The 23,005-nt window shown below is 47.2% G+C and overlaps 1 protein-coding gene across 8 annotated transcripts in view; it reads right to left on the bottom strand.

Annotated features, from left to right (window-relative positions):
- The window catches only part of ntng2b (netrin g2b), a 62,447-nt gene extending 39,877 nt beyond the window's left edge, over window positions 1-22,570 (bottom strand). For all 8 annotated transcript variants that reach the window (XM_061698123.1, XM_061698124.1, XM_061698125.1 and 5 more), the window contains exons 1-3: window positions 22,149-22,570; window positions 18,527-19,064; window positions 6,091-6,710 (exon numbers count right to left, since the gene is read on the bottom strand). In XM_061698123.1, coding sequence (XP_061554107.1) covers window positions 6,091-6,710; window positions 18,527-18,805 — 899 coding nt within the window. In that variant the 5' untranslated portion in view covers window positions 18,806-19,064; window positions 22,149-22,570. The remainder of the gene's footprint in view (window positions 1-6,090; window positions 6,711-18,526; window positions 19,065-22,148) is intronic.
- Window positions 22,571-23,005: the final 435 nt, after the last annotated feature.

The following is a 23,005-nucleotide window of genomic DNA, read 5'->3' as shown; positions in this document are numbered from 1 at the left end:
AACCCGGTGCCTGGTATTTGTGCGGGTGCGCTATGTGACAACCTGTTTCATGCGCGTTCCTGTGACGTCACGGACTCATTCCGTCCACAGTGCAAGTCCCATTGGTTTTTTGTAATGCCAACGGCGACTGAGAATCGTGTTGACTCTTCTTCGTTTGTGTCTGTGGGACTGCATTATACCGCTCCCGGTGGCACACCAGAAGGAGCAGCACAGCGAATTGAGTTGAAACATTAAAACACAAACTGATGAATTCTTTACATTATATTTAGTTGTGTTATTGCTCTATTTTTAGCAAGTGGTTTGTAAAGTACTAATTTTTGAACAGAAGTCAAGGAAAAATGATGGCCCCGGGCCACGTAAACCGGCATGAAGGGCAGGATCGAGGGCAGCGGGCCTTGAGTTGAAAACTTCAAGCAATGACGACTTTTTTTTATTTTTTTGCATGTACTGTAATCATCCACTCCGGAGAAAAGCAAAGTTCTGTGCTATTTACAGAAATGGATGTGGCTTAGCGAGGCAAAATATTTCCCCTCAGATGGAGTCTTCCAAAAGACTCCGGCGGCACCTGTCGCCGCGGCAAACAACAGCACCTGCGTCGCCAGGAGCGACGGCATAAGAACGGCTTTGCCCGCCGCCGCGCAACTTCTCGACGATGTTTGCGATGGAGACGGAGGAATGAAACCTTTCAGCACATTAGCCTTGACAATCGAAACGTGAAGTGCACGTGGAAACACAATGACTAACATTAGCATTTAAATGTAGGGCTAATTTTCCCTATCGGAAGATGAATTGAGGTAGTAGGCCTGATCATTCAATTAAAGATGTTAATTTAACACATTTTAATGATGTGCAAGCAATGTACATTTTTAAATGAAGTAAATTCTGATATACTACTACAGTATGGAGTACAGAATTGTGGGGATGAAGGAAGTACTGTATGACACCTCCGTTGTTCGAAGAGCTCAGTATTTGGGGGAGGAGCTAAGGTTAGCTAGTTGGTAAAAAAAAAAGTTATTGCTTCGCCGAGTGGTTAATTCAAAATGCGAGCTAACCAGCAAAAGGGAGGTCTCGTTATTTCTTGACAATGGACGATTGCAAGTTGCGGTGTTCAGAATCAGAATCAGAATCATCTTTATTTGCCAAGTGTGTCCGAAACACACAAGGAATTTGTCTCCGGTAGTTGGAGCCGCTCTAGTACAACCGCTCTAGTACAACAGACAGTCAATTTACAGAACCTCTCTACTTAGTTCCGTTTGAATTGATCAAATAGAAGCCAAAGTTTGTATTCTTAGAGAAATGGAAGAGTGATAGCAGTAAAATAGGACAGCCGCTGCCTCAGATGGACCTAAGAGTGTTATTTTTCTTTACCGTCTGCTTACCAATGGTGCCGGGCTTCTTTTATCTATAATATCAACCCGCGTCAGGCAGTCAAATCAAAGTGAAAAGTCAGCCGGCAGGGGCTACGATATGCTGCGGGGGGCAGAAAAAAAGCCATGCCGACTTCCTGATCATTCGGCTCAATCTCCGTCCCTCCGTCTTGGCCTAATCCACTTAGTCGGCTCTTCCTGAGTTTACAGCCTTTGCTTTATTTCATTATAAAGACCCGCCGCATGACCCGCTTCTTATTTCATTAAAACGCTCCAATCTCTGAGTTTGCTTCTAATCCATAATGCAGACCGTAGACCGGTCGTCTTCGGACTGACGGATGGGGCAGCGGGCTGGAGGACGCAGGGTGAATTTGAGAGCCCCGCTCAGGAGCCGGCAAATACGATTGTGCCGATCCAAACCATGATAGAGTCTTCTTCTCTTCCTTTGACGGCTTTCCCGTTGAGTGATATGGAAATGGCTCGATCGAAGGGAAGGCATCAAGAGGGCTCTGCCGTTCCCGAACACCTCGGACCTTTCAGATAACCTTGAGTGAGAAAATCGTTGCGGAATATTCTATTGATTCTCCTTCAATTAGCCTTTCGCTACTTCTGTCCGCGTTTGACCTTCTCCAACTCCGGCCGCCCTTCACCTGAAATCCCCTTTCCAGCAACCTCCAGCGTGCTGAGTGTTTTGTTTTTAAAGCTAAATTTACAAGCCTCCCTCGCGTCAAAGTCTAATGCCCTATCCGGTGACGCGGTTATTGATAGGGCAGCACTATTAAGCGCTGAGCACCTGCCTTTCCCGCACACCTGCGCCAGCTATTTGCTGCCTGACCATGCAGCGTCGGATAAAGGAGAGCTTTTGTTCTTCACAAGCTATCCCAAGATAGATGGTTAGGGACGCTTAACAAATGAGACCCCAGCGGTGCATTGACTTACAGTCGAGATCTGTTCCTTCAACTTAATTGGCATCACTTACTTTTCTTTTTGTTCTTCTCCCTGAAGAAAAATCGCAAGGTTACAGTGGTACGTTGACGAGTTCAATTTGAAACAGGAAGCTCCCTGTGTATGCTGCGATAACTAGCAGCGCTACGGATCGATGACATAATATTGTAGCAAGTTTAGCTTGAAAGCATCGTGTCGTCAACCCGTAGTTGTGCTAGTTATCGCAGCGTACACAGGGAGCCCGCTATCCTGATTTCCAGATTTGGTCACGTGACATTCGCAAAGAAAACGCGAGCGCACTTGCGATGTTAATCTCAATCAACAGCGGAGGGCGATATTGCCCCACATGGATGATGAAATGTACTTATTTATTCCACAAAAACAATATTAATCAGAATACCATGTTTTGACTAGCGGGCCAAGTGAGTGACGTCAGGAGCTGGAGTCGCTGTTGCTCCTTGCGAGTGTTTTCATTTTGTATTTGCGGGTTTGACTGTCCCGTTCAATAAATGTCTGAAAGTGAATCGGCAACTGGGGCTCGCCTTGCCCACGTGCCAGGGCATTACGGTACTAATTACAGAACAGTATCTGAAGCTCGCTTGAAACTCACAATGCAACCCCCCCCCCCCCCCAAAAAAAATCATAAAATCAATCATCATCATAACACAAAAACCTCGTAAGTTGGGGCTCTCGTAATTCAAGGTACCTCTGTAATTACTTTTAACAACCGGCTGGTGACAAGTTGAGTCCCGGTGAGCTGCAACGCGTCGAAGGAAGTGACCACAGCCGCCTCTGCGGCGATAACGGCGCCGTATCTCATTAGCGCCGCGACCTGTGGCATGTCGCCGCTCGGCCTCCGACGGTTATAAAACCCATTTCGCTGCGGCCCCACACCCCGCAGTGGCGGCGGAGCGAAATATTCATTATTCAAATTTGAGGCATTGGAAAGCCCAATGTGTTACTAAGGCCAGATGAGATGAGATGAAATAGCTTAGCCTTTTGTCCGGGGAACATTGACTAATCGTCCCGCTCCCCCCCCCCCCCAAAAAAAATCAATTTCACAGCCGTTAGCAGCAGGCGCCCCTGATTGTACTGTACTGCTCAGGACCACCGCACCCCCGTCTGCGCACCCCCCCAGTCCCCACAGTACGATCATCTAATATGCCCAGAATAACTCATCGATAGGCGATTATGTTACAGGTGGAAGGGGCGGAAGAGCGACCGGTTTCTGTCATCTCTGCGGGGTCTATATTTGGACCGCTGTCACCAGATCCAGCCCACCCGGACACTTCACATCACCTGCTGCCACCGGCGCGCATCCACGCATGAACAGTTACATTATCAAAAACGTTTTCTGATGGAGGAAGTGGAAGATTCCATTTATCCACACATCCATTTTCCGTACCGCGTGTCCTGTTCTGGGTCGCGGGAGGCTGGAGTCGAAAGGCCCGAACCTTTAACTGTGAGGCAGGCATGCCGACCAGAATCGCCAACATGCTGTCTGTCCAGCCGTCCATTTTGTATAGTGTGTATGTTATTGGGGGTCACAAGGAGATATGGTCCGTTGTAACTGATAGACTACTCGGGTTGCCAAATTCCAGGAATTTGCAAGGATGAAAACTTTCCGTGGTGATCCGCAGGGGTTGAATCAAGGCAACTGGACTGTTCGTGTCTGTTGAGGACTTTTAATCCAGACGGCTTCTTCACTTCAAAATATCTGGTAGAGTCCCTCTATTTAGGCCTCAGTGGGGTGGTCAACAATAGTGTGTTGTTGTTGTTGTTGTTGTTGTTGTTGCTCCCAGTGTGCGGAGTGAAACAGCCATCCGAAACTTGTTGTAAATTTACCAGAAATGTTCTATCCCTTTGCAACCCTAGCCTGGACTGGTCAAATGCAGAACCTCTGACTGGAAGGTAGCCATGTAAGCCCCACTGTGTTGCCCTGATTGAGTTGCTAAACGTGTTCGATATGACCACACATGTTCACAACAGGCATTTTGCTAGGGAGGAGTTTTCAGGGCCCCTGGCTTTTGGGTGGGTACGCCGCTGCCCTGGCCCCGGCCCTCCACCGCCACCATCACTCTGCCTCTGTGCTGAGACTGAAAAGTAGCGATGATCGATACCTGCAGGCCTTTTACGGGATGCCAGAGGCTTGTTTGTGTGTGCGTATATGTGTGCTGTGTCAGCATCCACCCAAGACTTCATTAAACACCAACCGCCTGTGCACACACACGCACAAAAGATGGGCCCCCTTACCCTTAACTGTCGCTCATTTTTACTTTCCCTCCTGACCCCTGGATTCTTTCCACACACAAACCGCCGATAACCCCGTCCGCCCCCCCACTGGCTGACTCCAGGCCCGTCCCAACAAGGCTGTTAAATACCATTCAAATGTCAGCCTGCCATATTGATTGGAATAATAATTCTGAAAGGTTGGAGCGACACGCAGCGGTTGCTAAGCGGCGGCTTGACGGCCTCGAGCATCCTTCACTGTCACTAAGTTGCCACGTAAGAGCTTCCCCCCGCAATCCCCTGGCGGCGCGCCGACGTCGCGTTGCGTCCGACTACTGAGGCCGCGTCTTTGTGTCGTTAATCATTGTCCTGGCGGGCCGGCGAGGGGATGCGTATGAAGAGCGATGAGGTCACTGTGAAAACACGCCGTGTGCGTGGCTGTCGCCGATGGATGTGTTGATCGCCCAAGCGTACAATAAGCCCCTCAGTAAAGGCCTCTTTGGAAGTCTCCCGTGACAATCCATTCATCGGATACTGTATTTCACCATGACGTCACACGCACTTCTGGGTAGCAAAAGCTAAAAGCTTTCTCCAACGGCACCACTAGAAAACAATGACTGACGCTTTTAGCCTTCTCTGCCATACTTTGAGTCTGTGATGTGTCAGTTGAAAATATCAATTGCTTGGCCGTAATTTACATTTCATTACATTGCAGGTAATGTTCAAAAATTCCAGAATAGATGTGGTGGACATTCAGACATATTCATTGAGTGACTGACAATCAACTTTTCTGTTGCTCGGCTTAATGGCGCAGAGACGTGTTCGTTTGACGTTGAAGTTGATAGCGCGCCGTAGCTGGCTAGCTGTTACGTTTTGCTGAAGAATTCAAAGTCAACCCAACCAAATTTTTACACAAACAAATGCCTTCCACAAAACCAATGATGTAATTTTGGTTTGCGGCCTTTCCCTTCAGAAATGGCTACTCCACTCACAGGCAGTTTTGCTATATTCTATGGATAACTAGTTATGAAATCAATACAAAAATAACTAGCTGGAATATAACCTTTCAAGCTGCTATTGATTGGGTATATCCGATCTGCGCGTTTACGCTGCGGTCGCATTGGTAGATATCCGATTTGTATTCACTATTTCCGATCAGAGGATATTCGATGCCATACGTTTTTTCCCCTCTCTTCACGCTGCCGTGACGCATAAGTCAATTGTGCTACTTGAGAGCAAAACATTGGAATTGTACACTTGAACCTCGCAGTGTAAATCCAGCCTTATTCAAATCAGTGAATTTTCATCCATCCATCCAATTACCTAGCCATCTAAATCCCTCTTTCTACTCTCTACTTATCAGTAAAATTGAAAACACACCAGCACTATCACTTGGCCAAAGATGCAGGAATTGTGTTATTTTTAGGAAAACCTTTTACTCCCCCCCCCCCCCCCAGTTCCCTCCACAATCCAAAATGCTTCCGTTAAAAGCCGTTTTAGTTTTACCGGCACAGACGAACGAGACAAAAAAAGCTGATCAGAGCCTCACCTGGCAGGCACCTCGATGTTGGAGATGGCGTAGAAGTACTTGAGCAGGTTGTCCCGCTGCACGTACGTGCCTCCCAGGGCGGGCCTGAGGAGCCTCAGCCTGAGGTTGGTGAACGTGAAGAAGTCCCTCAGTCCTTTCATGCTCTCCATGCGCGTGTACAGGCTGTCCAAGACCGCGAAGCGCGCCCGGACCTCCAACGTGACGTTTTTGTGGCTCTTGGAGCCCACCCAGCGTGAGTACTGCTCAGTGCAGATGACGCGGGTGATGTTGGCGGCTGTCAGGTCGCGCACGCGCTTTGCCGGCATGTTGAAGGTGTCCAGGCAGTCGTCGGCGTAGTACTGGTACGGCTGCCAGGAGCGGCCGTGGTCCATGGACTTGTCCAGGACCATGACGGTCGGCCGGCCGTACTCGAAGGTGACGTGGATGTCGTCCGTGAGCTCCAGACTCTTGTTCCACGACATGGAGATGTTGGCCAGCAGGGGCTCCGGGTGACGCCTCCACGTGACGGTCTGCCAGTAGGTCAGCAGACCGTTGCGTTCGCGGTCCTGCATTAGCTGAGGAGGGTGCGCCAAGTCTGGGTTGGAGGCGTCGCATTCATCGCTGCACAGGTATGGGTTCTCCTACAACAAGAAAGACATTCAGTTGGCAACGGGAGACACAACAGAAGAACAAACATATCCTTAGATTTGGTTGATCAACCATTTTCTACCATTTATCCTGCTGAGGTTCACGGGTGACTCTGGCGACTTTGAGCGAGAGCACTCTGGACTGGTTGTGATCAGACAAAGGATTAGATTCTATTAACAAGAGGCATCCATCCATCGATTTTCTACTGCTTGTTCAGGATCACAGGTGCCTGATGATTTTGGGAGGAAGCTCCAAGGGCTGGTTACCATCAGACAAAATTTTAGATCAGATTAAATTAGATTACAGGTCGGTTAAGAAGAGGATTTGATCGGTGGATCCACTCATGCATTTTCTACCGCCAACCTGTTTTCGTGTCTCTTTTTGGATGAAGCACCCTCAACTGGTCGCAAATGGATGAAGGATTAAATTATATGAACAACAAAATATTATTTGATTCAGTTGAAGCAGTCACCCATGTAATTCCATTTGCCCTGTCCAGGTTCATGGGTGACATTGGGTGAGAACACCCTCGACTGCTCGCCAGGGGATGAAGGGCTAAATTAGATGAACAAAAGCATTCTTTGATTTTGTTCATTCACTGTTATCCTGTTCAGGTTCAGCGGTGATATTGGCAAATTTGGTGTTGTTGCCAGTGGATAAAGGGCTAGATTAGATGAGCAAAAAGATTCTTTGAGTTGGTTCATCCGTTCATTCATTTTCTAGCGCTAATCCCATTCAGGGTCGTGGGTGTTGTTGGCAAATTTGGGCGACAACACCCTGGACTGGTCTCTAGTGGATGAAGGTTTGGATCAGATTAGCTAACCTACACGGATCTGGAGTCTATCTGGGGTCTAGACTACACCCCGGATTGTTTGCCAGTCAATCACCAACAACAACCCTTCAATCTCTAATTTAGAGTCTTTAATTTTTGGACCGAAGAATAAGAATCCAGAGCACCAGGAGAGAACCGCGCAAGCGGTCAAAGGAGAGTCCAACCTGAACCTTTGACCGTGAGGCATGCCAGCCACACGCATCACCCACCGTGCCACCTGAGGAAATTCTCTTCACCAGCCCTCGATTGAAAGCATGTCAAATAAACAGACTTCATCATCCTTTCACTACATTCCTAAAATCCCGGGATGCCCCAGTGCGGATTATCCGGCCTGACGTACTCTGAGCCTGGCAGATATTTCTGTAAAATAGATGCAGCTCTCCGCTGTAAACCAGTTGTCTGACGTTTTACATCAGCGCAGAAGTTCAATATTTACACAAAGAAATCCCACAGATCCCCGCAGCCGTCTCGCTTTCATTCTCTCCTGGCGCTTCATTTGCGCAATAAAAGATGGTATCGCATTGGTAATGATCATTAACCCCCCCGCGGGTACACTCGCAAGACTGAGAGAGGCCGGTTATTATCTCCCGACATTTAGTTACAGTCGTTCATTGGATCAAAAGGGGGATTCGTAATTGACATTATTTGTCTGGCTGGGTTAATCATCCGTCACTGATTCTATCCGCCGCAGTCATTATTACACATTTCCACGTATTGGAGACTTTACTGATTATTTCAAGAGCAATGACGACAGCAGTTTTCGGCTCGACCGGTCCGCTGGCTTACTACCTGGAATGAAATTTGATGGCGGATGTTATGCTCTTTCCACTTGGAGCCGCAGCTAATGCAATATTCCTTTTGGATGTTAGCGCGCCCCGCTTAACAAGCTCCTGATGGAGAGTCTTAAAATAACCCTCCTCCCTCTCGCCATTCCACATTCTTCTGGTGGATTTTTAGCACGACATGATAAGCTATATAATTTCACTTGAGGTTTTATTGACCCTTTTCCATTGCGTTTTAAGTCCCCGTGTTTAGCTCCATCTTATGCCTGGATCAGACGACAGGATCTTAGCCCCGTTATTGGCCCAATTTACTATCGCCGGCGATTTCCGAGATCAGACCCGACATGTTTTGTCGGGAATGACAAAACTTCATCCGCGGTTTGGCCCGACCACGCAAAAATGTTTTTGGGTAGCCATTGCTGCTCACTTGCAAGGACTCTCAGCTGGTCTCAGTATCTCAACCACACAAACAAAAGCCCCGCGTTACTGTACCGCATTCTTCTCGAGGAATTTAGTGCTAAATAATAAGCGATGTACTTTGACGAGATGTTCACTGTTTTTATGACGCTTTTACGTTGCGTTTTACGTCCTTGCGTTTAGCTCCATCTTAATCGTATAATGCATTTCATGCTAATAAAATGTTGAACTTACGCTGAACATTGAAGTTGCTCCATAGATTGTACAATTTGGAGGAAAAATTGGTAGCGTCTCGCAAGCTTCCACATGCTTGTTGCTTATGATCAAAGGGGGGAGCGTTTTATCATCTTCCATTACTGCTCGATTCCATTTGACTTTTGAAATGAATGGAATGTTTTATTATTTGGAACTGCGGAATACTGACTGCTTGCTCGTACGCTTGCATAATAAGTCAGAAAGCGCACCTTACTCAATTAGGTTGCATTCCGAATCTCCCGCGTGACTATTCCCTAGCCCCCCTGCTGAAGTTTAATATTGTTTGTACTTTTGTTCTTTTTGTAGCGAGCGGCCGCTGTACGCTCGGCGGGAGGCGGGTACTCGAACCTGCACACAACAACAGCGCCCAAAGCCCGCTAATGAGCCCGACAGTCACAAAAACTGACAACGGGAATTTTGGATTCGTGCCTGACAATGTCGTGTAGCAGTCATTTTCCGTTCCAACATTATGTTTTTTTTTCTACAGAGGTGGCAAAAGCACTCACACTGCGTACTTCATTAGAAGTACAGATACTCGAGGGAAAAGGGGACTCTTTAACAGTTAGCGATGTTATTTGCGGTTTTAGAATGCTTGAAGGAATGGCTATTCGAACACAAACGTTGGCGCAACATGGAGACTAATAAACACCATACTCACTGGCATATATTCTTTATCCTTTGAGGAAAAATGAAAATTATTAAATATTACTGCAGCTTACCGAGTCACCTGCGAAACTCTTCTTCCTGTGTCTCTCCTTGGCTGTATTATGCCGCCCCCTGGTGGCCAAGGCACGCACACAAGAAGGAACAGCACACTATCCATTGAATTCATGCAAAACGTGGTAAAAACAATTTCATTCTTTAGTCTGTTTGATTATGTCGTTACTGTAGGTTTTTATGAAGCGAAATACTGTTATTTTTCATATTTAAAAAAAAAAAAGAAGCATTTCTGTTTATTTCAATGGGGAAAGATGATTTGAGATAGCGTGGTCACAAAACAAATCAAACTCATACGGTATCTTAAGGCACAAGAGTACTCAAGTAAAGTATTGATACCTGAAAAATCTATTTAAGTACAGTAATAAATTTTACGACCACTATTGAACATGAGTTCCCGTGAAGCCGCCGGTGCTTGTTTTGGGAAAGTCAGCCGTCACACACGGCCAAGGTAGCAAAAGCCAAATTTACGGCGCAACCCTTCAAGGCTTGGAGGCGCGCGCCATCATCTGATTTACTTCGACAGCGGCGAGCGGGAAAACGCCGCTGAGTGGCGGCGGGAGGAGGGAGCGTTTGAGATATGCAAGATAATCCGTCTCGCGCCACACCGGAGCAACGTGGACGCTCGCCTCGACCGTCTGATAACGCAATTATCGGAATCGGACACGGGTCACTGTCGGCGTTGAAAAGCGTCGACTTTGTGGAGCTCATGAACTGGTTTAGGGGCTGTTTTAAACTTAACTTTTTTTATTTTTTAACCTAACCACTGTTTTAAAGTCATGTGAAAACAGAAGCTTTAAAAAGATCTCAGCGTGAAAGTTCTTGAAAACGCAATTTTGCCACAGTCCGGTAAAAACCTTGCATCTCTTCTTTATGATGACAGTTACAATCATGCAACCGAACAACCGATGAAAACAAGTTTCCTCACAGTTTCTAACCCAGTTAAGTTTTGGAAAAGTCCATTGACGAACAAATACAGAACATGTGCTTCATGTGTGAAATTTCAAAACAAACTTCCAAAATGTGTTCCTTGTCGTCCACTTGGTCTGTGTTACAACCCGCATCGTTTTCTCGCAAGGGGGAAATGGGTCTGCCATCTTACGGCTTAAGTAGATTTGAATTTGTTCAAATGTGTTTCAAGCACGTGGGAGGTTTTTATTTTTGTTTTGAATCTGGTCTCTCTATATTGCGGCTTTCCGCCTATCGCGGGCGGGCCTGGAACGTATCCGCCGCGATACAACTCGCCTGGCTGTACGTAGTCGTGGAAGAGGCGGTGGCGGCGGGGGGGATAAAGTGGCGTGAGTGCATTTTGTCGTGCGTTCCACCTGACCTCGGCTCAGACGCGCGTTTACACACACCGGACGGGATTAGCCGGCTTGTTGTTCCTCCACCTACAAATCCTATTGAAAGTGATCCCACTGTCAACTGGCCCAGATACAGCCTTCCCTCGCCGTCCCCCTCCGCACGTAGGTTAGCCGCTGACGTCAACGTTTGGCCGCAAATGACCAAAGACTGTTTAGAACATTAAAACAAACAAACAAACAAAACTACATTTTTATTTACAAAGATTTGTTTTGGTCTGCTCAGGTTTGTCTAATTGGGATTTCCCACATTCCAATACAATACTACATAATAAGGTATGCTAATGCTCATGCTAACTTCATTGTAGTCAACTCCACATCATTTTCTTGTCACATATTAAATTGAAACATTTTTTATCTTCTTCATTTTCACTGTGTACTTTGACTGCATGCAGTTTATTTTTGTATTTGTATGTATGTTTGTCAGCCTATGCACAATGAGGTGATCTTGATTTTATTCTACAAACTGCAGCGGGTTTCTGACGCACTCACACAGTGCATTACTATTTTTATGGTTATGTTACGATATCGATCTTGTAGAGTTAATGCGAGCAGTCGCTTTGTTGTTTTTCTAAAAAAAATATATACATTTTTTGTAAAATTTGTGTGACAAGTCACATTTTTAACCATTTATTGAATGGGACAAGCAGCCAAACGAAGTACAAAAATGAAAACACTCGCAAGGAGCATGGAGCCGACATTTCGTTCAGTCGTCTGCGTGGAAAACGGCAAATACGAGCTGGAGTCAGAACTGCTGATGTCACTCACGAGGCCACGCCCCTTAACTCATTGACTGCCAGCCGTGTCAGAACATTTTGACCAGATTGGTCACGAAACAATTTCAATTCCATTTGACTGTAAAGCACAAAAAATATATAAATAGATGCAAAATGATCATTTCTCCAGTTGGAATGACGCACGCTGCCTTTCATCAGCCTTTTGCGACCTTCTGTGCGGATTAACGACAGTGAATGTGAAGTAATGCACTCGACCGAAGGGCGGGGCATTTCTTCTTATTATTTTTTTTATCCCCCCACGAGAGCCGCAAGGTTGCGTTTAAGCCCTTTGTGTGCCCTGCATGTCCTTCGTGTCCCGCTCTGCCAGCATCGGCTCAGTGTATCTATGCCAGGACACACACACACACACACACACTCGCACACTGAGATCCCAGCCAACTGCTGCGGCAGGTGGCCCGCACTGCTAAACCCCTCCAGCAATTTTCCCGTCTCCACGACAACAGCCGCCGTGATGCCTCGGCCTTATTAAACCACTTGTTTTCGTTGTTTAAAAACTATTAAAAATGATATTCTGCATTTGGTCTCTTGATATTTTGCTTTGCCTTGCGAGCGCAAACTTGAGGTGCGCGCTCTATGGTGGCGGTCGACTCACTTCACAACAAGGCGGAACATTTTGAATTTTATTTTATTTTTTCCCAAAAAAGAGGCTTTAAGATGCTTCGTGCCACTCCCGGTTGAAGTTTACTCTCAAACAAGAATTACACATTTATTTAAAACAAACTGCGAAAGAGTTAGACCAGGGTTTCTGCGGACCCCTAAATAGATTAAAAAAAAAAAAAAACAAACAAAAAAGAAGGCTCCATCACCCTTCAAACTGACACTTAATTCTTAAAGCCGCTGTCCAAAGGTCTTGAAAATGCCGCATTTTGTGATCCCCGAGTTACGTTGCACACCCACGAGCGATAGGTTCAAGTCTGCAAAAGAGAGACTATTCCAAAAAAAAAAAGAATCATAAATTAACACTTGGCCTGTGGTGACGCAGCATTGCTGCCTCTTCCTCTCCTTCATCCTCTCTTTCTCTCTCGGCCACTTCCGGAACCTTCTGTAAGTTATATTGCCGGCAAGGGGAATAAAGTGTATAAGGGAAGCTGAGCAAACACACAATATATTTCGTTTTGGACGGCATCAAGTGAAATGACCCTCGCCTTAAAAAGGCCTCCGAGGGCTCGAAGCGAGGGATATTGCTTTTTCATTTATGACGTTAATCTTTTATATTTAATCATAAATTTTAATTTCAAATAATTTGTGAGTTAGCACGCAGATGACGCCCGACTTGGGGCATTTGAACGGGCGCAGAAAGGGAAAGTTTGTCGTACGCGTGCATGATTGGCAGGGGTGAAAAAAAGATCAAGATAAAAGCACTATAATATTTACTTCATAAAACATAGTAAAAATGAACAGTTGTGCATCATGATGAATTCATTTCGACTCTTTCTGACTTGAGTGATGCAAACAACCACACACCTGCGCGGGTAAAGTGTGGGTGTTCAACCCTCTTACCAGGACAAATGTGGGTGTTGCAACGCCCCCATGCCCCATGGGCGCGACACACCTTGGGGTAACGTGTGGGTGCTAAACCCGTTCACCAGGAAAAGTGTGTGTGTTGCAACATAGGTGCAACGCCCCCTAGGGGATGTGGGTGTTGCAACACCCTGACTTTTCCCAGTGAAGGGGTTCAGCACCGACACTTTTTTTTCCGGTGAAAGCGTTAATCACACACGCACTGATATTGCAACTCCCAGCTATCTATCATATTTGTTCGAAGTTGCAAAAACCAGCGCACCCTTTTGAAAACCCGTTTTCGGGGAGCACGCGCACTCCACCAAGAACCGCCCCAAAGCCAGTGGTTGGGCATCGAGCCAGTTCCCCTGTCACTGCGAGCCGGCAGCGCTCAACACTCCTCCACGGTGCCGCCCAGGGTGTGTCAGCCCCCGTGTCCGATCCCTTTTAGTCACAAATCTCGCATTTCCGCCCGCACGTGACATCCTCCCAACCCACTGGGCTTGCCAGTTGGCCGCCGGGCTCGGGGTTGCCCTTTCACGCGGCCTCGAAGGCCCGCGCCGGGCAGGCGGCGGGACGCGTGCCCACCGGCCCGGTCTGGGAACGCGCATCCACTCCGCCAGCTGTCATCGTCCTCCCCTTCGCTTCGTTTTCCTCTCCTCTCCCCTCCTTGCTCCTCTTTCCCGCTTCTCTCTTTATTTGCCTCCTCGTGTCTATTTTTAGCGCCTTCTAAAACGGGCATTGTGGAACAGGGAGGCGCGTTGTTTTTGTCTTTTAGACGGGAGCGACTGGAACGCGCTAACGTTCCCGCGCCGGCCCGTCGGCATCTGCCGGACGCAAACGCTCGCCTCCGAAGGCCGAAGAACAAGCAACGTTGTTTGGAGCCCCGTTCTATTGACGCCACGGTTCTGCTGAGCTAAGCTCGGCTCTCGGACGCCGCAACGCCCGCCCGCGTCTCTCATGGAAGAGTTAGACAATTATAGACCGATTTCTTGAGATGATTATATGACTGTAACTCTTGACATATTGTTATGCCGTTTTTAGCTTAATGTCACAAGATCAATCAAACACGTGTGCTTTCTAAACATTGTGTCATCCAGGTCACGGTAATCCTCAAAGGTTGAATAGAAGCAGCTGGAGTCTGAAAATGACATCGGGAACCATGCTATTAAGCTAACAATATGTCTCGCTTAATCCTAATTCATGACTAATTTAAAAAAAAAAAAAAAAGACATAGTAGGGCAGGAGAGACTCATGCCAAGGCCTTAGTGCATCACTGGCCCTCGTTTTAGCCACACCCAGAAAATCTGGGAAACTTGAAATGGTGAAAAACTGTTTGTTTGTGGGATCTCCACAATTGAGTATTACATCCAGTAGTTCTCAGTTTTTGCACGTTTTCAGCAATTATCTTCAAACATGTACAATGTATTGAGAAGGAAATCTCTGAATTCATTTTACAGGGTCTGTAAAGTGAGGCTCAGAAGTATTCTTATAGCGGTGTGAGCTGCTTTTGCCAAACGGTCGACGTTCCTCCTTGCAAGAATATAGAATCAGATTTAAGATAAACCAGGTCTCCTCGATATTATTGACGTCATTTGAACTCGAGCAAAATATTCCGCGGTACAGTGCAGTCGCAACGGCAAAGCTTTTGCGACACATCGACAGCAGCCAACACATCGGCCCCGCTTGGCCGCGTTTGTTGCACTCCCGTCAAGAAAAGAAGAAAAAAATAACAAGAGATAAATCGGCCGGAAGCAAGTCAAAAAGAAAAAGAAAAGAAAAAAAGCCTCCCCTTGGAGGAAGTAAGTACAGTAAAGCGAAAGCAGGCAGGGATAGCGCACCGTCACATCAAAAACTCTCCGAATCCTCTCCGGTTTTTAGGAACACGTAGTCACGGGGTGAAGGAGGAAAGTGAGAGGCGGAAAGAAAACAACAATTTTGCATCTATCTCCTCAGTCGCGTCTGTGCAGTCTTATTAAAGACGAGCAGCTCTGCCCATTGGGTGATTATTTTTTGTATTTTTGTGTTTTTTATTCCCCCCCGATTTTCATGCGCCCCAACTTTTCCCTTGACTTGTGGGATTGCCTGCAAATGTGCGGCAATTAAATATGAAGTACAAACTTTTCTGCACGGCTGCCAAATCCTTCAGGCGGGGAAAGAGGGAGTGAGAGAGCGGGGGTGGGGGCTTCTTTCCTGTAAATAAATGATCTGGACGGCAACGCAGTAGACAAGAAGGAGATAAGATAAATGCATTTCCACTCCCTGACGTCTGCACACTTCAATGAATGATGAAAGGTGCCGATCGGATTGGAATGCAAAAAAAAAATGGATCGCGACGTCAGCTTTTGGGCAGTCGTCGTCTTTTATCGGTATGTGTGACAGATGACATGCTTTGCCACCGCAGAGAATGGACCATCGTCGTTTCTTGGTTATAAAAGACGAAAGAATAGTGTACAACATTCAAAGTACTGTGCAGACCTCAGGAATGGAGCTGATCGTTGTTACTTTGTGTTAATAAACTAAGGCTCAAATGTTAAAAATAACAGGTTAAAAGGAGGAGATGGGAGATGAGCTGATGAGCTTGTCTTGAAGACCTATCGTGAAAGACATCTTTTTGGTAACTTGAGAACGGAGCCAGTCAGTTTTACTTTGTGTTCATGACACACGTGTTGAATGTTAAATGCTGATAGTGCAGATTTTAATGCAAGAAGAAAGAAGTGGATTGGGACACACTGTCTCATCATTTGCTTTAGCATCTTGGCAGTATTCCATAATTCGAGAACGGAGCCAATCATTGTTACTTTGTGTTAATAGCCCAAGTGGTGGATGTTTAACGTTTATAGTACAGACTTTAACGCAAGAAAAAGTGCATTTGGACATAATGTCTTGCATATGATTTGGCAACACTTGACTTCAGAACAGAGCTGACCGTTGCTACCTTGAATTGAGTTGCTACCAAGTGTCGAACGTTAGGAGTAACACGAAAGAACACAAGGAGAACACAAATGGATCTCCATTCCCTGAAGTGGAATATAAGACATACTGTGAAAGTTTTCTTTTTTGGCAGAAGAGGCGTTCAGATGGCAGTCATAAATTAGTCAGCGAATGACGCCCACTCATCGCGCCTCACCTGCCAAGGAAACTGTCACCGCTCCGCTTCTTTCTCCAGCTCCGCGCACCGTCGGCGTCTTCGCCTCAGCCTCCAAACGCTTCCGACGTGGAGTTAAAGCGCTGACTCGGACCTTACTCCTTCCTGTCCTGTCCCGCCCTCCCTCCCGTCATCTCATCAGGCCGGTGGCGCACTCTCCCCGGACGGGCCGTCGGCGGGCCGGCCGACCCTCGTAGGAAGCCCATTAAGGAGCCCATCAATATTTCATCAGAGCTCACTCAGAAGGAGACTTGGAGAAGTTTCCAGGCCCCAGCCATTAGTCAATACGTCACGGCCGTCTTGGACTACACCCCCCTCCCGTCCTTCCTCCCTCCCCTCTTGAGAAGTCATCGGAGAGGCTTTCTGGAGACTTGTTTCCGCTTCGCCTACATGAAACAAATCATTAACCATTAGGTGTCCGCCGCATCCTGTCAGATGCTGACGACGGCGGAGGCCCGCGAGACGGGAGATGACAGTTTGTTTGTTAACACAAAACCACAACACCACGTCTTGTTTTCAGACTTTTTGACTCACAGCTGAGGAGACTGGTCTGGTGCCTTTCAACTGACGGATAGCTGCTTAATTCTCGTCCATAAAGCTTGAATATATGAATACTTCGGCTGCGAGGGGAGAGGGGCTGGTGGGGGAGGGGGTGGCGGAGTGGGGGTGCAGGCCCGCAGGCTGGGTCACGTTAAATATTGCTGACATCTTAACGAGTTTTCCCGCCGAGCTTTGCCCTCCGTTGTCCTTGCCGTGCGGTAGATAGAAAAAAAAAAAAGATCCAGTGTTTGCATTTTAGCGGCGGAGCTACAATTGAACGGAGCTCACCTGCGAGATGCAAAAATCCGGGCGTGGCGTCGTCTGCGTGCGAGCGTCTGGGCGTGAGCCGTGGCCTTCAGTTGCTCCTTGCGAGTGTAGTCCTTTTGTATTTGTTTTTTGGACCAAACAAATCCGAAGTCGGCGCACTCAGGTCAAGGTAGCAGAATATTATCACTATTATCACAAAATAATCCCTCGCTGCAGTATAGCGAGGGAACGCTGCAACGGAGTTGTTTGCGGGCGACACGTTCCAGTCCACACGGACGGACGCTATGCCAACTTGTTGCACTTGTGTCATCCCGCTTGCTAAGATCCCCGGAGATCTTAATTCAATCACCCCTGCCTGCGTGCCCTGTAAGCTTCCTGCTTGTTTTCCGTGCTGGGAAGTAACCAAGTATAACTACATTGTTGGTGTACTTCTGTCGATTTTGCGGGTCTCTGGACTTGTCGACGTTTTAGTTTTACTCCCCACCATATGAAAACAGCGACCGTATCTGTCCTTTCTACTCTTTGTCAAAATAGGCTCAGTACTTTTTCAACCTCCGCGTACGACGTGAAAAAAGTCGTAAATAGAAAGACGTAAAGTCAACAACTTTTTGAGATCTTGGCGTCCTACTTGGCGGAAATTGAGGAACGTGAAGGAGGCGCCGCTAACGACCGCGGCAACAGATTCGGAGAATCAGGATTCCCAATCCACGGCCTTACTTCGAAAGTTCGTAAACGGGGGAAACTATTTTGTTTGCAGTTTGTTTTGTTTTTTTCATTGTGCCAAGTTATCAAAATGGGTATTGTATGCAATTGACAGTAAAGACACATTTTTTACTGAAAGTCCCTATAAAGTGAAAAGAATTGTGAATATAAAATGAGGCTTCTAAGATTTGAAAAAATAATGCCGGTATCTCTGCTCTCAAACGTTGTGTGTGTGTGTCTGCTGACTGTTGTGTGTGTGAAACCACGCCCCGCTGAAGAATGGATACGACTTCGTCTCGCATCTTTTTTATGCCCGCATGTTTGAGCCAAGAAAATAGGTCAACAAAACGGCTCCTTCCGCTTTTACTTAGTATTACAAAGCATTTGTGTTTCGGAAGTACAGAGTGTGAGCACTTTTGCCATCTCTTCGTATTTTCCCCAAACAGTGATCTCAACTTCACACACTCAAGCCTTACGTGGCAAAAACTCACCAGGGTGCAGAACCTCTCGGGCGGGTTTCCGCAGGTGATGCCGGGCGGGTCCACCTTGATCCTCATGTAGTCCTTCATGGACTCGGACCGGGGCTGGCACGCGTATTGCTCCCACACGGAACCGTCATCCGTGCTCACCAGGGACTTGCACAGTTCGTACTGGCCCCCCAGCGCGGAGGCCGAGCAACGCAGCAGCAAGAGCGCGACCCGAAGGAGCATGGCAGACGGGGCGGCGGTCGGGACTCGGCGGAGGGGGGACGCGCATGGGGCGCCGATCATAGGGAAACGTCGGACATCCTCGGTTGACTTTCACTGGCGGATGAATAGACGACTGGAGATGGTCCCCGGGGATTCGGGACGCTGTTCTTTTGTTGCTTCCGGTTTCAGGGGCTGCTTTTGGGGAATGGTCCGGGCGTGCACTTTAACCATAGTGCCGCCGGGAGTGCCGGGTGTTCACGCAGATCCGTGCCTCAAAGCCAGGTCTGGGGCCGTGTCTTCGGGTGAATCCATAAGCTGAACTCCGGACCTCTTGATTGTCCTGCGTGATGGAACATGACAAGTTTAGTCCCTTGTTTCTTGTTTTCAAGGCATCCATTTTCTATAGCGTGTTAGGGAGCCATGTAAACCCTGGTGTGGCCACCAGGAAGGTTGCCGGTGGGGGTGGGGGGGGGTAAGTTAAACAGGGGGGAATTTTGGAAGTGGAACCTTGATTTTACGGACTCAGAACCAACAGACTGCGGCTTTAACGGACAGAATGGTAGTGTCTGGTAGGAATTCAAAATGCCCTCTTGCAGCGGAACCAAGTCTGTTATTCCCAGAATTGGCCGCTGTTGACTACTGGTGCAGTCAACAGACAGAGACCGGTACCCGTATTTCCAGGAGTAGCCGTTGTGTACACGCCCCTCGAACATGAGATACTGATTTTGGTACCGTTTGTGTTTTTTATTTTAAATCAAGGCCTTCAACGAAGAATTTTTGGCATTTATTTTCTTCCCCCCAATGCAATTATAATGTCCGTCAATTATAGGCAGATTTTCGCAATCGGCGGTCCGGCCCAGTCGCTATCGTCCGCAAATAGCGTGGGTCCGCTCTCTTTAGGCCAAATTCGTGACAGTATTGCTTTGGCACAATCTGATGGCATCTTAGTGCTAAGAAGTGCAAATAGACGAGAGTTGGGGAACTTCATGTCGTCAAAAGTAGTCCTCGCTACCAAGTTGTGATATCAAAAGGTAATTTCAAACCAATCTATTTCACCCAACTATATTTAAATTCCGTAATAAGCGCCAGCGTTCAGTTGAGTACATTTCTGTTGAAATCCCTGTTTACTCGCATGGAACGTTTCCAACTTTGAAAGTTCCTTCGTCGCCAGCTAAGCACAGTACACATAGCGACAAATATTCACAGTCACATTCACGCCTGGGGACAATTTAGTCTTTCGTCTCGAAGTCTCTAATGGCGCTAACAGGCATGTTTTTAGAATGTGGGAGGAAGCTGGATTATCCAGAGAAAACCTTAAACAGGTATTCATGGTGCCTGTGAGAGGAGCTACAGAGAGGATACATCATCACCAGCCAATCACAGGGCACAAACCATTCACACTCACAACAATGGACAATTTAGTCTTCAGTGACGCGAGCATGCATGTTTTTGGAAGGTAGGAGGAAGCCGGAGTGCCGGGAGAAAATCCACGCAAGGACGGGGACCCGGCAAACATTCCAATTCCACACCGACTTATACATAAATCTACTGTCCGTAATCATTTGGCACCATCGAAGTCGGCAAAGAAGTGCGCTTCAAATCCCTGGCATCGCCCCTGAGTGGTGACCATCGTCTTCGTTTACTATCCCAAGAGCCATTCAATAAAGTAGTTGAAAAGAATATATAAAAGCATGCTGAACATGGAGGGCAAGGGGCCATAGTGTACAGTGTGTAGTGTGTATATAGGAGTGTTTATGTGAGAAGTGTATAGGTTTTATTTGTGTACAGTATTTGCAGTATGTGGAGGTTATGCATGTATTATAGTATTTTTGGGATTCTTGATGGACAATTTATCTGAGCTAATGGCGAAGCGGTTGGATTGAAATGACTTTTTTCGACTCCTTTTGGACCGACCGTACACTGCACTTCAGTAAGCCGTTCGATTCTTTTTTTTGTTAGCTTGTTTTTTTTTTTTTTTTTGGGTTCAAAAAAAAAATCCAAAATGTTTTGTTCAAAAATATCAAGTTTAATCAATCACAATTTCTTTTCCCCAAAGAAAGCCTCAAAAAGCACCCCAGAACATTCCAATTTTTCAGTCAGTCAGTTCAGGCGTGTCCAAACTATGTCCAGGGGGCTATGTGCAGCCCAAAGTAAAATTTTCATTGGTCCACAGCATGTACTTAAAAGGACATTTGACATGGTCCGCAATGCGATTAAAAAAAAAAAAAAAGGGGAACGGTGGGCAGCGTCAGAAGTGTGCGTATGTGTGTGTGTGTGTGTGTGTTGAAAAAAATGAGAAAGGAGTGGGTGTTTTACGACACCAACATGCCATGGGTGGGGGGGGGGGGGGGGGGGGGGGGGAGAAATGATTGATGGGAATTATCACTACTAATAATAAATGTTTTTTTATATACTGTAGATCTTTTTTACACATGCAAAGATGCAAATGAACAATTTCCTACTAAAATAGTAACAGCATTTCAGAATGAATTTTTAGACGCAAAAAACCTTTTCCTCCTCTTTCTGCCCCGTGTCAAGGTCAGACTTGTGAACGTATCACATTCCCGATCGTCAAGTTAACGACTTTAAAACTGGTCACCTTACTACAGATTGCAAAATGTTTTGCTTCCTATTGCGGAGATGGAATCGGGCTGCTTTTCAGCGCGGTGGCGGATCTATTCGAGTGAGGATGCCGGGCTACCGGCCACCCCAAACTCTTGAAAAATCCTAACCGATTTGCCTTGACGTAGCAGTTTGTCAAAAATATAGATAATATATAAACAGTACACAACTGCTTGATCATGGTCCAACATCTTGAGCCGTGGCCCTTTCAGAACTGGTTCTGGCCCCGTATATTCAGGATATAATGCGTTAAGTTTCACAAGTTTCATATTTAGCATCTTTATTCGGTATTACTTAAGCCTTGCAGAAAATATTCCATGTAGTTAGTCGATCAATTGAAGTGGATAAAACTCCAAATATGTCACGTGTTTCGGCTTCAGGTCCGCCGGGTAACCGTCTGGGCCTGGCGCTTGATCAGTTCAAGTCCAAGTGGCCCTCAGAGGAAAAAGTTTGGACAGCCCTGATTTAAACTGAAAAGGGGAGTCCGCCCCCCCCCCCCCCCCCCCCCCCCACACACACACACCGCCCCCCCCCCCCCCGCCCCCCCCTCCGATCCCCTCCTTCTCCGTGCCCCACTTAACGGAGCACGTGGAGTTGCAAATGCGATTTAATGGAATCCAATCCGGATTATTCATTGGGATATATTGCCGTGCGGTAGCGCGTGTGCGCCCGATCCCCACCCGCCCCTCCAATTTGGTCATATTTGAAAGTGCAAAAGCTGTACTCTTCTTCATACTATTCAAGCTACGGAATGAAAAAGTCACGCAAGAGCTCCGTGTGTTTGTAGGTCATCGTCACTTACTAGTCGTGCGCATCCGCGGGACGGTCGCCCTCCTCCCCTCTTTTGACGGGACCGCCGCGGATCATCCGCTGGTGTGTTTCCTGTTTGTCATTAAAAAATACAGGCACAAAGAAAAAACACACACATCAAATGAAGAGATGTAAATCTAGGGCGGGCAAGGATGTCCTAGGCGGCGCTCCGTCCGGCGCGAAAAGGAGTATCAAAAGTAGAGAAATGTTGACTTTGAGGGAAGGCTGCTCGTCGTCTTCCTCCTCCTCCTCCCTCCTCTCTCTCTCTCTCTCTCTCTCTCCTCTCGCACCTCCTCTTCTTTGTCCTCCTCTTCCCCACTTTACGGGCTTCACGCGGGATGCTGGCGGGTGCTCGCACTCTCTCTCTCTCTCTCTCTCTCTCTCGTCATCCCTCCCTCTCGCTCACACTCTCTCTCTCTCTCTCTCTCTCTCTCTCTCTCTAATGCCCAGCCTAAATCCTTCTGCCCATCACTTTCAATCACTATCTGCCCTGGTCCCGACGCCCACCACCGCCCCGCCCGCACCCCCACCTCTGTCCAGCAGGGGCGTCGCATCCCCCCACCACCACTCCAATCCCTCCGCCCCCATCCTGGGTGGTCCCGAGCTGCAACGGTGCAAAATGTGCATGCTTCTGCCGCACGCCTCTTCGCAGATGTCTTTTTTTTCCCCTCCCCCCTCCTCTCGCATGATGACCTTATCTCACACATCTTTTTACATCTGCGAAAATTATATGAATACATTAGCTTTTTGGTGGTAATATAACAGAGCGGTGTAATAATGTTGTGGTTCAAAGTTCCAGAGGTGTGCTGATGACGAGTGATGAATTTCTGCCTCATTTAAAAAATAAAG

Source organism: Phycodurus eques, chromosome 15 (genome assembly GCF_024500275.1).
Source record: "Phycodurus eques isolate BA_2022a chromosome 15, UOR_Pequ_1.1, whole genome shotgun sequence".
NCBI classification, from domain to species: Eukaryota; Metazoa; Chordata; class Actinopteri; order Syngnathiformes; family Syngnathidae; genus Phycodurus; species Phycodurus eques.
This window is presented reverse-complemented; position numbering and strand designations above follow the sequence as displayed.